This window comes from Ornithorhynchus anatinus, chromosome 5 (assembly GCF_004115215.2).
Source record: "Ornithorhynchus anatinus isolate Pmale09 chromosome 5, mOrnAna1.pri.v4, whole genome shotgun sequence".
Classification (NCBI taxonomy): Eukaryota; Metazoa; Chordata; class Mammalia; order Monotremata; family Ornithorhynchidae; genus Ornithorhynchus; species Ornithorhynchus anatinus.
Window position 1 is genome coordinate 104,585,966 of NC_041732.1, and position 16,962 is coordinate 104,602,927.

Consider the following 16,962-nt stretch of genomic DNA (forward strand, 5'->3'; position numbering starts at 1 on the left):
ACTGGGCAGGGATTGTCTCTATCTGTTGCCGAATTGTATATTCCAAGCGCTCAGTCCAGTGCTCTGCCCATAGTAAGCGCTCAATAAATACGACTGAATGAATGAGAAGATGAATCTTTGTCGCTTCCTCTGTTTCTGTCTCTCTCTCTCCCTTTCTTACTGCCTCTCCCTCAGTTTCTCTCCGTTTCTGTCTTCTCCCTGGCTCTTTCTGTCCTTATGTCTCTTGGTCTCTCTCTTTCTCTGTGTTCCTCTCTGTCCCCTTTCTCTCTCCTTCTTCCTTTCTCACTCTCTTTGTCTTTTCCTCTGTTTCTTTTCCTCTCCCTCTTATTGCTTCTCGGTTTATCTCTCTGTTGGTTTGCCTCTTTCTGTCTTCTCTCTGGCTCTCTCTGTCCTTATCTCTCTCACTCTCTTTCTCTGGGTCTCTCTCTCCCTGTTCCTCTCTCTCCTTGTCTCTTCCTCTCTCTCCCTTTCTTACTGCCTCTCTCTCGGTTTCTCTCTCTGTCTCTCTCCATCCTTCTCTTTCTCTGTTCCTCTCTCCCTTTCCGTCTCTTGCTTTCTCCTTGCCTCTCCCACTGTCTTTTTCCTCCTCTTTCTCTCTCCTTTTCTCTCCCTCTTTCTCTCTGTCTCCCCTTTTATCTCTTCCTCTGATTCTCTCTCTCCCTCTCTTGTTGCTTCTCCCTCTCGGTTTCTCTCCCTGTCACTCTGTCTCTGCCTTCTCTCTGTCCTTCTCTGTCCTTATTTCTCTCTCTGTTCCTCTGTCTCTCTCCCAGTTCCCCTCTCTCTCCCTCCTGGTCTCTTCCTCAGTTTTTGTCTCTTACTCTCTCTCCCTCTCTCACTGCTTCTCTCTCTCCCTCTCAGTTTCTCTCTCTGTCAGTCCGTGTCTGCCTTCTCTCCTTAACTCTCTCCCTGTTTCTCTCGCTCTCCCTCTTTGTCTCTTCCTCTGTTTCTCTCTCTTCCTCTCTCCCTTTCTTATTACCTCTCTCTCCCTCTCGGTTTCTCTCTCTGTCTCTCTCCATGCTCCTCTTTCTCTGTTCCTCTCTCTCTGTGTTTCTCTCTGTTGCTTTCTCCTTCCCTCTTCCACTCTCTGTCCTTTTCCTCATCTCTCTCTCCTTTTCTCTCCCTCATTCTCTTTGTCCCCCCCACCATCTCTTTGTCTCTCTGTCGGTTTCTCCCTCTCCCTCTCTCCCTCTCTTGTTGCTTCTCTCTCTCCCCCTCTCGGTTTCTCTCCCTGTCTGTCTCTGCCTTCTCTCTGTCTTTCTCTGTTCCTATCTCTCTCTCTGTCCCTCCCCCCTCCCTGTTTGTCTCTTTCTCCCCCTTTGTCTCTTCCTCTGTTTCTCTCTCTCACTTTCTCTCACTCTCTTATCACTTCTCTCTCTGTCTCTCTCCGTCCTCTGTCTCTGATCCTTTCTCTCTTTCCTCTTCTCTCCTTCTTCCTCTCTGTCCTTCTCTTTTTCTCCCCGTTCCCCTCTCTCTCCCTCTTTGTCTCTTCCTCAGTTTTTGTCTCTTACTCTCTCTCCCCCTCTCACTGCTTCTCTCTCTCTCTCCCTCTCGGTTTCTCTCTCTGTCAGTCGATATCTGCCTTCTCTCTATCTTTCCCTGTCCTTATCTCTCTCCCTGTTTCTCTCGCTCTCCCTCTTTGTCTCTTTCTCTGTGTCTGTCTCTTACTCTCTCTCCCTTTCTTACTGCCTCTCTCTCCCTCTCCCTCTTGGTTTTTCTCTCTGTCTCTCTCCATCCTTCTCTTTCTCTGTCTCTCTGTGTTTCTCTCTGTTGCTTTCTACTTGCCTCTCCCACTCTTTTTCCTTGTCTCGCTCTCTCTCCTTTTCTCTCCCTCATTCTCTCTGTCCCTCTCTCTCTCCTGCTTTGTCTCTTCCTCTGTTTCTCCCTCTCCCTCCCTCTCTTGTTGCTTGTCTCTCTCTCTCTCTGACTCTCTCTGTCCCCTCTGTCTTTCTCTGTCTTTATCTCTCTCTGTCCCCCCAACCCTTTGCCTCTTCCTCAGTTTCTGTCTCTTTTTCTCTCTCTCTCTTGTTGCTTCTCTCTCTCTCCCTCTTGGTTTCTCTCTCTGCCTCTCTCTGTCTCTCTCCATCCTTCTCTTCCTCTCTCTGTTTCTCTCTGTTGCTTTCTCCTTGCCTCTCCCACTTTCTTTGTCTTTTTCCTGGTCTCTCTCTCTTTCTCTTTCCCTCTCTGTCCCATCTTTTCTATCTCCCCATCTGTTTCTGTCCCTCTGTCTCACATTCTCTCCCTCTCTCTCCGCCTCCCTCTTCCTCTCCCCGTCTCTGGAGGAATAATCGTGGAAAGGATTGGAGAAGGACACGTAAAGAAAGACCGCAACAGTGAAAACACAAAATGAACACGAAAGAGAAGCAGGGGAGTCAGACGATCTGGCTTCTAATCCTGACTCTTCCACTTGTCTGTTGTATGCGCTTGGCCAAGTCACTTGACTTCTCTGGGCCTCAGTTCCCTCATCTGTCAAATGGGGATGAAGGCAGGGAGCCTCACTCGGGCCAGGGACTGTGTCCAAACTGATTACCTTCCATCTATGCCAAGTGTTTGTGCAGAGCAGAGTTTAACAAATTCATTCATTCATTCAATAGTATTTATTGAGCGCTTACGCTGTGCGGAGCACTGTACTAAACGCTTGGAATGTGCAATTCGGCAATAGATAGAGACAAACCCTGCCCATTGACGGACGCACAGTCTAATCGAATACCACCAAAAATAAAAGACGAGGACAGGGATGGGTACACAGGGAAACCAAAGCTGTCGGTTGCTGTGGCTTGAGAATAATAACAATCATAATAATAATTATGGCATTTGTTGAGCCCTTACTATTGCCAGGCTGAGTGAAGACTGGCTGCCTCAGTTCCCTCATCTGTAAAATGGGGATGAAGACTGTGAGCCCCAAGTGGGACAACCTGATAACCTTGTATCTATCTCAGTGCTTAGAACAGTGCTTGGCATATAGTAAATGCTTAACAAATGTTTTCTTTTAGTATTTTATTTTTTACAAGCAAATTGGGTTGGACACAGTCCCTGTCCCATGTGGGGCTCATGGTCTCCATCCCCATTTTCAGACGAGGTCACCGAGCCACAGAGAAGTGAAGTGACTCCCCCAAGGTCACCCAGCAGATGATAAGAAGAAGAATAATAATAACTGTGGCATTTGTTAAGCTCTTTCTATGCGCTTGGCAGCACTGTACTAATTGCTGGGGTGGATACAAGTAAATCGGGTTGGACGCAGTCCCTGTCCCCCGTGGGGCCCACGGTTTTAATCCCCATTTTACAGATGAGGTAACTGAGGCCCCGAGAAGTGAAGTGACTTGCCCAGGGCCACACAGCGGACAAGGGTGGGAACCGGGATTAGAACTCATGACCTTCGGACTCCCAGGCCCGAGCTCTATCCACTACACCGCGCCGCTTCTCGTTAGAAGAGCTTCGGGGTTCTCCTGGCTAATAATAAGCAGAATAACTGTGGTATTTCTTAAGCGCTTACTATGTACCAGGCGCTGTACTGAACGCTGGGATAGATACAATCAAATCGGGTTGGGCCCAGTCCCTGACCCACGTGGGGCTCACGGTCTCAATCCCCATCTTCCAGATGAGGGAACTGAGGCCCAGAGAGGCGGAGCGACGTCAACAAGTGGCGGGGCCGGGATTAGAACCCATGACCTTCTGACTCCCAGGCCCGGGCTCTACCCGCTAGGCCACGCTGCTTCCCCTAGAGAAGCAGCGTGGCGTGGTGGGCTAGAGCATTCATTCATTCAATAGTATTTATTGAGCGCTTACTAGGTGCAGAGCACTGGACTAAGCGCTTGGAATGGACAAATCGGTAACAGAGACAGGCCCTGCCCTTCGACGGGCTCCCGGTCTAATCGGGGGAGACGGACAGGCGAGAACAATGGCAATAGATAGAATCAAGGCAATAAATAGAGCATGGGCCCGGGAGTCTGTAGGGGGGTAAGGGGTGGGACTTGGGGTTCGGGGTTCGGGGCACGGGGCTGGGCAAGCCCAGGTGGACTTACGCAGTGCGCGGTGCGGATGATGACGGAGCTGGAGATGAAGGTGAGGCCGTCGTTCATGCTGACCTGCAGGGCCGCCCTCCTGAGGGAGAAACACCCAAAATAATGTTGGTATTTGTTAAGCTCTTACTCTGTGCAGAGCACTGTTCTGGGGGAGATACAGGGTCATCGGGTTGTCCCCCGTGGGGCTCCCGGTCTTCATCCCCATTTTACAGATGAGGGAACTGAGGCCCAGAGAAGTGAAGTGACTCGCCCACAGTCCCACAGCTGACAAGTGGTGGAGCCGGGATTCGAACCCATGCCCTCCGACTCCAAAGCCCGGGCTCTTTCCACTGAGCCACGCCGAAATGCTCAGGATAGGTTGGTCGGGCCGGGTACCGATCCGGTTGCCCCCGGGCTGGCAAAGCTCGGCACCTCCCCGACCCCGCCGTGCCCCGATCCTAATAATAATCCGAGAGAAGCAGCGTGGCTCAGTGGAAAGAGCCCAGGCTCCAGAGTCGGAGATCATGGGTTCTAATCCCGGCTCTGCCACTTGTCTGCTGGGTGACCTTGGTCAAATCACTTCACATCTCTGTGACTCCGTTCCCGCATCTGGAGGATGGGGATGAAGACTGTGAGCCCCATGTGGGGCAACTTGATTAGCTTGTAATAACAATAATGTTGGCATTTGTTAAGCGCTTACTATGTGCAGAGCACTGTTCTAAGCGCTGGGATAGACACAGGGGAATCAGGTCGTCCCACGTGGGGCTCAGTCTTAATCCCCATTTTACAGATGAGGGAACTGAGGCACAGAGAAGTTAAGTGACTCGCCCACAGTCACACAGCTGACGAGTGGCGGAGCTGGGATTCGAACTCACGAGCCCTGACTCTAAAACCCGTGCTCTTTCCACTGCGCCACGCTGCTTCTACCTACCCCGGCGCTTAGGAGAGTGCTTGGCACGTAGTAAGCACTTAACAAATACCAATATTAGTATTAACGATGGCATTCATTAAGCGCTTACTCCGTGCCAAGCACTGTTCTAAGCATTAGAATAGATGTAAGGGTGATCGGGATATCCTACGTGGGGCTCACATTTTCAATCCCCATTTTGCAGATGAGGGAACTGAGGTACGGAGAAGTGAAGTGACTTGCCCGAGGTCACACAGCAGAGAAGTGGCCGAGGTGGGAGGCGTTGCCACGGTGAGGGAGAGGCTCCAGAGATGATGGGGAGGATCAGCCGGGCCAGGATTGGGCCCGGACGCCCCTTCCCTCTCCCGTAATAATAATAATGGTCTTGTTAGGCGCTTAGAATGGGCCAGGAACTGTACTAAGCGCTGGGATGGACCCGAGCACATCAGCTTGAACATAGTCCCTGTCCCACGTGGGGCTCACGGTCTCGACTCCCATTTTCCAGCTGAGGTCGCTGGGGCCCGGAGAAATGATGTGCCTTGCTCACAGTCAAATAGCAGACAAGTGGCGGAGCGGGATTAGAACCCAGGACCTTCTGACTCCCAGGCCCCGGGCTCTAGCCAATACGCAGTGCGGCTTCTCTGGCCGGCACAGGTCGGCACCGCCAATCACCGTGCCCGCGCTCGGGGTTGTTGCCACGGGACCTGGGAACGGGCGGGGGGGGGGGATCGGAGCTGGATTCCGGAATTCCAGGATACGCCGGAGAGTGTCGGAGGAGGGGCGTCTTATAGGTGGGGACCTCGTCTTGCAACTCATCTGCATTCTTCTTTCCCAGATGATCACCACCGATCAACTGATGGATTGATTGATTGATTGGAAGAGGCTGAGGGCCACCTGCCTCAATCAGTACTATTTAGTCAATCAACCAATCAATCACCGGTGTTTATCGAGCACTTACTACGCGCAGAACCCTCGACTAAGCCCTTGGGAGACTACGGTCCAATGGAGTTGATGATAATAATAATTATGGTATTTGTTAAGCGCTTACTATGTGCCAGGCACTGTTCTGAGCACTGCGGTAGACACAAGACGATCGGGTTGGACACAGTCCCTGTCCCACTCGGGGTTCGCAGTCTTCATCCCCTGGGCTTCGGAGTCAGAGGTCATGGGTTCGACTCCCGGCTCTGCCGCTTGTCAGCCGCGTGACTGTGGGCGAGTCGCTTCACTTCTCTGGGCCTCAGTTCCCTCATCTGTAAAATGGGGATTAACTGTGAGCCTCACGTGGGACGACTCGATTACCCTGTGTCTCCCCAGCGCTTAGAACGGTGCTCGGCACGTAGTGAGCGCTTAACAGATACCAACATTATTATTCATCCCCATTTTACAGATGGGGGAACTGAGGCACAGAGAAGCGAAGCGGCTTGCCCGAGGTGACCCAGCAGACAAGCGATGGAGGTGGGATTAGAACTCGTGACCTTCTGACTCCCGGGCCTGAGGTCTGCCCGCTAGGCCATGCAGCCTCTCCCATAGACACAGTCCCTGCCCAATCAATCAACTGAGAGTATTTACTGAGTGCTTACGGCGTGCGGAGCGCTGCACTAAACCCTCGGGAGAGAACAGTACAACAGAGTCGGTGGACATGTTCCCTGCCCAATCAATCAGGGGTAATTTGCCCGTCACTGGGCAGGGATCGTCTCTATCTGTTGCCGAATTGTCCATTTCAAGCGCTTAGTACAGTGCTCTGCACCTAGTAAGCCCTCAATAGATACTATCGAATGAATTTATTGAGGGCTTACTAGGTGCAGAGCACTGTACCCAGTGCTTGAGAGAGCTTTCCCTACCCAACAGCCATCTTCAACTGATTGCTCTCCAATGGCTTCCTCCCCACTGCTTAAACTCCCCATAATAATAATAATGTTGGTATTTGTTAAGCGCTTACTACGTGCGGAGCACCGTTCTAAGCGCTGGGGGAGATACGGGGGCATCGGGTCGTCCCACGTGAGGCTCACGGTCTTCATCCCCATTTTCCGGATGAGGTCACTGAGACACAGAGAAGTGAGGTGACTTGCCCACAGTCACCCAGCTGACACAGCTGAGCTCCTCTTCTCCCTCTGCTCCCTCTACCATCCCCCTTTCACCTCTCCGCAGCGTAACCCTCTCTTCCCCCCATCTCCCTCCGCTCCTCCCCCTCTCCCTTCCCGTCCCCTCGGCACCGTCCTCGTCTGCTCGACTGTATATATTTATTACCCCATTCATTTCGTTGACGAAACGTAAATCGCCTCGATCCTATTTCGTCGCCGTCGTCTCTACGAGACGTCCTTCCCCTCGACTCTATCTATCGCCGTCGTCCTCGTCCGTCCGTCTCCCCCGATCGGACCGTGAGCCCGTCGGACGGCGGGGACCGTCTCTATCTGTCGCCGACTCGTTCGTTCCGAGCGCTCGGTACGGTGCTCTGCACATAGTAAGCGCTCAATAAATACTATTGAATGAATGAATGAACGTAGGAGAGCTGGGATTCGAACCCACGACCTCTGACTCCCAAGCCCGGGCTATTTCCACTGAGCCACCTTGATTCTCGCCTATGTCACCCCTATCCTAAGAAAACCCTCACTTGACCCCACGGCTCCCTCCGGTTACGGCCCCATCTCCCTCCTCCCCTTCCTCTCCAAATTCCTCGAGCGAGTCGTCTACACCCGCCGCTTCAAATCCCTCTCCTCCGATCCTCTCCCGGCCCCCCTCCGATCCGGCTCCCGTCCCCTCCGCCCCACAGAATCGGCCCTCTCGGAGGTCGCCGACGAGCTCCTTCTCGCCGAATCCGACGGCCTCTACTCCACCCTCGTCCTCCTCCGCCTCTCGGCGGCCTTCGACGCCGCGGACGGCCCCCTCCTCCCGGAAACGTTCCCCAACCTCGGCTCCGCCGACCCCGTCCCCTCCCGGGTCTCCTCCTCCGTCTGCGGCCGCTCGTTCCGGGTCTCCTTCGGGGGGCTCCTCCTCCGCCTCCCACCCCGTCACCGTGGGGGTCCCTCGAGTCTCACTTCCGGCTCCCCTTCTCTTCTCCATCTCCGCCCCCTCCCTCGGAGAACCCATTCGCTCCCACGGCTTCGACTCCCGCCTCTCTGTGAGGATGATTCCCAGATCTCCATCTCCAGCCCCGCTCTCTCTCCCTCTCTTCGGCCTCGCGTCTCCTCCCGCCTTCGAGCCATCTCTACTCGGATGTCCTCCCGCCACCTCAAACTCAATCCGGCTAAAACCGAACTCCTCCTCTTCCCACCCAAACCCTGTCCTCCCGCCGACTTTCCCATCCCGGCACCGCCATCCTTCCCGTCTCACCGGCCCGCAGTCTCGGCAGCATCACCGACCGCTCTCTCTCGTTCCACCCACGTAGCCGATCCGTCGCTAAACCCTGTCGGTCCCACCTTGGCGGCACTGACAAAATCCGCCCTTCCCTCTCCGTCCGGACTGCTGCGACGTTAACGCGGGCACCGATCCCCTCCCGGCTCGATGACTCTACGGGCCTCCGCGCCGACCTCCCTGCCTCCTGTCTCTCCCCACTCCAGCCCGCCGACCGTATCTTTTTCCTTCAAAAACGTTCAGACCACGTCTCCCCGCTCCTCAAGACCCTCCAGCGATCGCCCATCCACCTCGGCATCAAACAAAAGCTCCTCACCACCGGCTTTAAGGCCGTCCGTCCCCTGGCCCCCTCCTACCTCCCCTCGCTCCTCTCCTCCTCCGACCCAGCCCGCACGCTTCCCTCCTCCGATGGCCACCTTCTCACTCTACCTCCATCTCGTCCATCTGGCCGCCGACCTCTCGCCCCCCTCCTGCCTCTGGCCCGGAACTCCCTCCCTCCTCAGATCAGACAGAAAATCGCTCTCCCCACCTTCGAAGCCGTACCGAAGGCCCATCTCCTCCAAGAAGACTTCCCTGATTGCGCCTTCCTCTCCTCCCAGCCCCGCCCCGCCTCTGGATAGATCTGTGTATGGCTGTAATTTACTTATTTATTCATTTATTTATTTGTATATATTCACGTCTGTCTACCCCTCTCGGCTGCGAGTTCACTGGGGGCAGGGAACATGTCAGTTTATTGTTGTATCGTACTCTCCCTAGCGTTTAGTACAGTGTTTTTCACACAGTAAGGGCTCAATAAATACAATCGAATGAATGAATGAATGGCCTGGACTACTTCCAATGTTTAGTACAGAGTTTGGCACCTAGTAAGCGCTTAACAGATGACATAAAACAACTAGATTTTCTGTCACTGTAACCAGACAGAGCTATTCCAGGTCGTTCAGGCTAAGGGCCCGGGTCTGGGCCCGGGCGTCAGAGGTCCTGAGTTCTAATTCTGACTCTTCCATTAGTCTGCTCTGTGATCTGGGGCAGGTCCCTTTACTTCTCTGGGCCTCAGTTTCCTCCTCTGACGGTGGTTCAGTCCTACTCCCTCCTACTTAGACTGCGAGCCTTATGTGAGAAAGGGACTGTGTCCTGATCAACTTATAATAATAATAATAACAAGATGGCATTTGTTAATAATAATGTTGGTATTTGTTAAGCGCTTACTACGTGCAGAGCACTGTTCTGCGCGCTGGGGTCGATACAGGGTGATCAGGTTGTCCCGCGTGAGGCTCCCAGTTAATCCCCATTTTCCAGATGAGGGAACTGAAGCCCAGAGAAGAGAAGTGACTCGCCCACAGTCACACGGCTGACAAGTGGCAGAGGCGGGATTCGAACTCATGACCTCTGACTCCCAAATCCGGGCTCTTTCCACTGAGCCACGCTGCTTCTTACTATGTGCCAAGCACCGTACTAAGCGCCGGGGTTGGGGGCGATACGAGGAAATCAGGTTGTCCCACGTGGGGCTCACAGCCTTAACCCCATTTTCCAGATGAGGAAACTGAACCCCAGAGAAGTGAAGCGACTTGCCCAAGGTCACACAGCAGGCAGGTGGCGGAGCCGGGGTTAGAATCTATGACTTCTGACTCCCAGGCCCTTGTTCTATCCACTGGGCCATGCTGCTTCTCATAAAATAGTAATAATAATAATAATGTTGGTATTTGTTAAGCGCTTACTATGTGCAGAGCACTGTTCTAAGCGCTGGGGGAGACACAGGGTCATCAGGTTGTCCCATTTGAGGCTCACAGTCTTCATGAGAAGCAGCGTGGCTCAGTGGAAAGAGCACGGGCTTTGGGGTCAGAGGTCATGGGTTCGAATCCCGGCTCGGCCACTTGTCAGCTGGGTGACTTTGGGCAAGTCACTTAACTTCTCGGTGCCTCAGTGACCTCATCTGTAAAATGGGGGTTAAGACTGTGAGCCCCACGTGGGACAACCTGACTCCCCTGTGTCTACCCCAGCGCTTAGAACAGTGCTCGGCACATAGTAAGCGCTTAACAGATACCAACATTATTATTATCTCCATTTTACAGATGAAGGAACTGAGGCCCAGAGAAGTGAAGCGACTCGCCCACAGTCACCCAGCTGACGAGGGGCAGAGCTGGCATTCGAACCCATGACCTCTGACTCCCAAGCCTGGGCCCTTTCCACTGAGCCACGCGGCTGCTTGGCATTGGAGCCTGTGAGCCCCACGTGGGACAGGGACTGGGTCCAACCCGATTTGTCTGTAACCAACCCGGCGCTCACTACACCGCGTGGCATATAGTAAGCTCTTAAATACACAATTATTATTATCATCACTGTTTTAAGATTCTGGGACTCCAAGGAAGGGCTCTACTGTTCAGCCGGACGGGAAAGAAGACAAATCCCCTTTCGCGACCCCGGAGCGATTTCACCGGTTCTTTTTGCTCTACGTCGTTAGAAGGAGGGGAGAACTTACATGCCGACTTCCTGTAAGACGGGGGCTGGACACAGCAAGTAAGTGTCTTCCACAACGAAGGGTTTTTCATCTGGAAAAAGAGAGAAAGTCGGCGGAGGGAAGAAGTTTCGATTAATTATCAGCTTATAAATAGCCTGCAAATAGCTTTAGAGCAGTGTGGATGAGTGGTTAGCGTCGCAGCTCTGCCACTGGCCTGCGGTGAGACCTCGACTAAGTTGTCTGGCGCCTCTGGGCCTCGGTTTCCTCATCTGTGAGATGGGGATAAATTACCGTCCTCCCTCCTTCCATCTCTAGATGTGATAATAATAATGTTGGTATTCGTTAAGCGCTTACTACGTGCCGAGCACTGTTCGAAGCGCTGGGGTAGACACGGGGGGGATCAGGTCGCCCCACGTGGGGCTCCCGGTCTTCATCCCCCATTTGACAGATGAGGTCACTGAGGCACAGAGAAGTGAAATGACTTGCCCACAGTCACACAGCTAAGTGGTGGAGCCGGGATTCGAACCCATGACCTCTGACTCCAGAGCCCGGGCTCTTGCCACTGAGCCACGTAAACTCTGTATGGAAGAGGGAATGGGTCCGCGATAATGGCGGTCTTTATTAAGCCCGTCTACTTGTTTTGTTTTATTTTGCTGTCCGTCTCCCCCCTTCTAGACCGTGAGTCCGTTGTCGGGTAGGGATCGTCTCTATTTCTTGCCGAATTGGACTTTGCAAGCGCTTAGTACGGTGCTCTGCACCCATAAGCGCTCAATAAATACGATCGAATGAAAGAACGAATGAAGCATCTACTACGTGTCAGGCACTTGTCTAAGCTCTGGGGGAGATACAAGATGATCAGGTTGGGCTCGGTCCCTGGCCCCCATGGAGCGCCCCGTTTTTACGGATGAGGTAACTGAGGCCCCGAGAAGCGAAGTGACTTGCCCAAGGTGACACAGCAGACGCGTGGCAGAGCAGGAATTAGCACTCAGGTCCTCGGACTCCCGGGCCCGGGGTCTCTCCACAGGAAGCAGCTAAGCTGCAACGTGCTTCTCGGCGAAAAGGCTGGAATCTCAAGCAGCGTGGCCTGGCGGATAGAGCCCGGGACCTGGGAGCCAAAAGGACCTGGGTTCTAATCCAGCACGAGAAGCAGCGTGGCTCGGAGGAAAGAGCTTGGGAGTCAGAGGTCGTGGGTTCTAATCCCGGCTCCGTCGCTTATCACCTGTCTGACTTTGGGCAAGTCAACTTCTTTGGGCATCAGTAACCTCATCTGGAAAATGGGGATGAAGCCTGGGAGCCCCACGGGGAACAGACTGATGACCTTGTATCTCCCCAGCGCTTAGAACGGTGCTTGGCACGTAGTAAGTGCTTAACAAATTCCAACGTTATTATTATTATTATTATTATTAATAATCCCGGCTCCGCCTCTTGTCTGCCGTTCGACCTTGGGCCAGTCGCTTCACTTCTCTGGGCCTCAGTGACCTCGTCCGTAAAGTGGGAATTTGGACCGTGAGCCCCACGTGGGGCAGGGACTGTGTCCAACCTGATTAGCTTGGCTCAACTGGAGTGCTCAGTACAGTGCCTGGGTTTGGACTCGATGAAGTTCAAGATTCTGCAATGCACGCTAATGAAACGTCAGATTGAGAAAAAGAAACAGTGTACTTCTTCAGGTACGTTATCAATCGACCAATGGATTTTTGTTGTTGTTGTTGTTGTTGGCATTTGTTAAGCGCTTACTATGTGCAGAGCACTGTTCTAAGCGCTGGGGGAGATACAGGATTTATTGAGAAGCAGCGTAGTCTAGTCTACTGTGTGCTGTGTGACCTTGGGCAAGTCACTTCACTTCTCTGTGCCTCAGTGACCTCATCTGTCAAATGGGGATGAAGACTGGGAGCCCCACGGGGGACAACCTGATGACCCCGGATCTCCCACGGCGCTTGGAACGGTGTTCTGCACATAGTAAGCACTTGAAAAAAAATCAGGGTAATTATTAGTAGGACCTGGATCATAACCTCACCTTCCCCAACTGTCCGCCGTGTGGCCTTGGCCGAGTCATTTAATCTCTCTGCGCTTCATTCACCTCGGTTGTAAAGTGGTGACGAAGACTCGGAGCCCCACGTGAGACACGAACCGAGTCCAACCTGAATAGCTTGTGATGATAACGTTGGCATCTGTCAAGCGCTTACCGTGTGCCGAGCACTGTTCTAAGCGCTGGGGTAGACACGGGGCGATCAGGTCGTCCCACGTGGGGCTCACAGCCTTCCTCCCCATCTTCCAGATGAGGTCACCGAGGCCCAGAGAAGTGAAGTGACTCGCCCACAGTCACCCAGCTGACGAGTGGCGGAGCCGGGATTCGAACTCATGCCCTCTGACTCCCAAGCCCGGGCTCTTTCCAGTGAGCCACGCTGCTTCTCTAAGAGCTGCATCTACCCCGGCTCTTAATCCAGTGCTTAGCACATAGTGAGCACTTAATAAATACCGTAAAAATAATCGAGCTACTGCACGTACAACAGTGCACTAAATGTTTGGAAGGGGATGTCGACGCACCGATACAGCAGACTGCAGATTCTCCCTCTCTGGACCGTAAGCTTGTCGCGGGCAGGGAATGTGTCCGGTGAAATAATAATGTCGTCGGTATTTGTTAAGCGCCTACTCTGTGCAGAGCACCGTTCTAAGCGCTGGGGGAGATCCGGGGGAATCAGGTCGTCCCCCGTGGGGCTCCCGGTCTTCATCCCCATTTTCCAGATGAGGTCACCGAGGCCCGGAGAAGTGAAGTGACTCGCCCACGGTCACCCGGCTGCCGAGTGGCAGAGCGTATTGACCTGCTGTGCTTTCACAACGGCTAAGCGCGGCGCTCGGCACGCGGTAGGCGTCCGATAGATACGACTCTCTGACCGACGCCTAGCAAGCGCTTAACAGATACCGTTTTTTAAAAAGCCCGACTTCAGTCCACCCACACCATCACACCCCACGCTCGTCCACTCCGAGGCCTCCTCGGAAGGCTCTCGTCCAGCTCGATATCTGTTTACCGGAATCCACCACTTGGATTGCCAAGGGGAAGATTATCCCAAGCGGGGAGGTCCATCTCTCCCTCCCCCACGTCCTCGGGGAACGTTCGAGGCCAGGGAGAATCGATCCCCAGATGTCTGAATGGGGCTGAGTTTCTCCTTTCGGTGCCCCTCGTTCTTGGAAAGAACATCCGCCCCGTTCACATCTTGAATTTTAGCCTTCGCTCTGGACGGGATCCCTTCATCTCCAGGAGGAGGGCGGCTGGGGCCAAGGAATTACCTCGGAGATACGGAGCGGGGCCTCCTTGTTTATTCTGGCCCGTTCCTTCCTTCGCCCCGGTTCTCGAGCCACGGCTTCGAGCTGGGGGGGGGGGGATTTTTTTCGACCCGAAGCCCGTTCTGCGGTGAGGATGGAATGCTGAAGGGAGTGGCTTTTGGAGCCGAGGAGATGGCCCATTAAAGATCCGGCGAAGGAGGAGGGAATGTTTGGCCGATGCCGTAATGCAATCTGGGCCACGGTATCCTGCTCTGCGGAGGGATCTGAGCCCTTAGCCAAAGTCACCCGGGCGCTCCTCTTTGGTTTTCTGTTGTTTTTCTTCTAGGGGTAGGCGCTCGGTATGTGGCAGGCCCCGGGGTAATTCATTAATGTTAATGTTGGTATCTGTTAAGCGCTTACTATGTGCCGAGCACTGTTCTAGGCGCTGGGGTAGACACAAGGGAATCAGGTTGTCCCACGTGGGGCTCGCAGTCTTCATCCCCATTTTACAGATGAGATAACTGAGGGGTAGGTACGAGCTGACGGGATCGGACCCGGTTCCTGCCCCGCCTGGGGCTCACAGTCTAATTCAGCGTGGCTCGGTGGAAAAGAGCCCGGGCTCCGGAGTCAGAGGTCATGAGTCCGACTCCCGGCTCTGCCACTTGTCGGCTGGGTGACCGTGGGCGAGTCGCTTCGCTTCTCTGGGCCTCAGTTCCCTCATCTGGAAAATGGGGATTAACCGGGAGCCTCACGTGGGACGACCCGATGACCCTGGATCTACCCCGGCGCTTAGAACGGTGCTCTGGCACATAGTAAGCGCTTAACAAATACCACCATTATTATTATTATTATTATTATTATTATTATTAATTCCCCGCTTTCCGGATGTGGTAACTGAGGCCCGGAGAAGTGAAGCGACTTGTCCAAGGTCACGGGGCAGACGAGCGGCGGAGCGTGGCCGGAAAGGGACGCGTCGTCGACCGACTCTGTTGCGTTCTACTCTCCCAACTGCTTAAGAGAGTGCTCTCGCGCTCACTGAGCGTTCCGTAGAGAAGCAGCGTGGCTCAGCGGAAAGAGCACGGGCTTCGGAGTCAGAGATCGTGGGTTCGGATCCCGGCTCTGCCGCTTGTCAGCTGGGTGACTTTGGGCGAGTCACTTCACTTCTCTGGGCCTCAGTGACCTCATCTGGAAAATGGGGAGGAAGACCGTGAGCCCCACGTGGGACGACCTGATTCCCTTGTGTCTACCCCAGCGCTTAGAACAGCGCTCTGCACATAGTAAGCGCTTAACAGATACCAACATTATTATCGGATACCACGGACTGATTTGATTGCACACAGGGAGTGCTCCATCAATTAATCATTTGTATTTATTGAGCACTTGCCGTGTGCAGAGCACTGTACCAAGAGCTTGAGAGAACACAACACAGTAATGTAACGGAGACATTTCCTGCCCACAACAAGTTGAGAGTCTAGAGGGGGAGACATAATAATTCATTCACTAGTATTTATTGAGCGCTTACTCTGCGCAGAGCACTGTACTAAGCTCTTGGAATGGACAAATCGGTAACAGATAGAGACGGTCCCTGCCCTTGGACGGGCTTACGGTCTACTCTAATCTAACAATAATAATGTTGGTGTCTGTTAAGCGCTCGCTATGTGCCGAGCACTGCTCTAAGCGCTGGGGGAGATCCAGGGTCATCGGGTGGTCCCACGTGAGGCTCACGGTCTTCATCCCCGTTTTACAGATGAGGGAACCGAGGCGCAGAGAAACGAAGTGACTCGCCCACAGTCACACAGCTGACAAGCGACAGAGTCGGGATGAAGAGAAATAAATAAGTGAGAGATAGGGACGTAAGCGGTTTGGGGCTGGGTGAGGGCGAATAAAGGGAGGGAGTCGGGGGCGACGCAGAAGGGAGTGGGAGAGGAGGAAAAGTGGGGCTTAGTCTGGGAAGGCCTCCTGGAGGAGACGGGCCTGCAGTAAGGCTCGGAAGGAGGGGAGAGGGATCGTGTGTGGGATTAGAGGAGGGAGGGCGTCCAGGCCAGAGGCGGGCCGGGGGCGGACGGCGGGCCGGGCGAGCCGGAGGCCCGGGGAGGAGGCGAGCGGCGGCGGAGGAGCGCGGTGGGCGGCCCGGGCTGGAGGAGGACGGAGGTGAGAAGGGAGAAAGTCCTGGCTCCGACAGTTGCCTGCTGGGTGACCTTGGACAAGTCACTTCATTTCCCTGATCTCCATTTCTTCATTGGTAAAATGGGGATTCAATCCTCATTCTCCCTGTTCCTCAGACCGTGAGCCAACCTGATAATTAGGTATCTACCTCAGCGCTTGGCTCAGAGTAGGCAGTATGAGATCATTATTATCGTCGTCGATCCCAGGCTAAGCCCCTCTTTTCCTCAACTTCCCCTCCCTTCCCCCTCACCCCGACTCGCTCCCCTTGCTTTCCTTCCCCCTCCCCGCCCCGCAGCACTCCGTCACTGGGCAGGGATGGTCTCCATCTGTTGCCGAATTGTCCGTTCCAAGCGCTTAGTCCAGTGCTCTGCACCTAGCAAGCGCTCAATAAATACTATTGAATGAATTTACGTACGTATCCATAATTCTATTTATTTATCTTGATGCTTGTTTGCTTGCTTTGATGTCTACAGATCTCTAAGTGTATTTATATTGATGCCTGCTTACTGGTTTTAATGTCCGTCTCCCCCCTGCTAGACTGTAAGCCCGTTGTGGGCAGGGATCGTCTCTCTTTAATGCCGAATTGTACTTTCCAAGCGCTTAGTACAGCGCTCTGCGTAGAGTAAGCGCTCAGTAAATGCGACGGAATGAATGAACGGAATGGAAGAGATGGGCAGTGGGGCTCAGCTCAGGATGGGTGTTTATAATAACTGGGCGATCAGTTAAACGCTTGATGATGACGATGGGATTTATTAAGCGCCTACTATGCGCCAGGCGCCGTACTAAGCGCTGGGATGGGTGCATGCAAATCGGGTTGGACACAG

General features: G+C 53.7%; 1 protein-coding gene across 1 annotated transcript in view; it reads right to left on the reverse strand.

Annotated features, from left to right (window-relative positions):
• ANTXR1 (ANTXR cell adhesion molecule 1) overlaps positions 1-16,962 on the reverse strand; it is a 183,986-nt gene that overhangs the window by 94,519 nt on the left and 72,505 nt on the right. Inside the window, exons 11-12 of the mRNA XM_029066000.2 lie at positions 10,733-10,802; positions 4,020-4,098 (exon numbers count right to left, since the gene is read on the reverse strand). Of these exons, the coding sequence (XP_028921833.1) occupies positions 4,020-4,098; positions 10,733-10,802 (149 nt within the window). The remainder of the gene's footprint in view (positions 1-4,019; positions 4,099-10,732; positions 10,803-16,962) is intronic.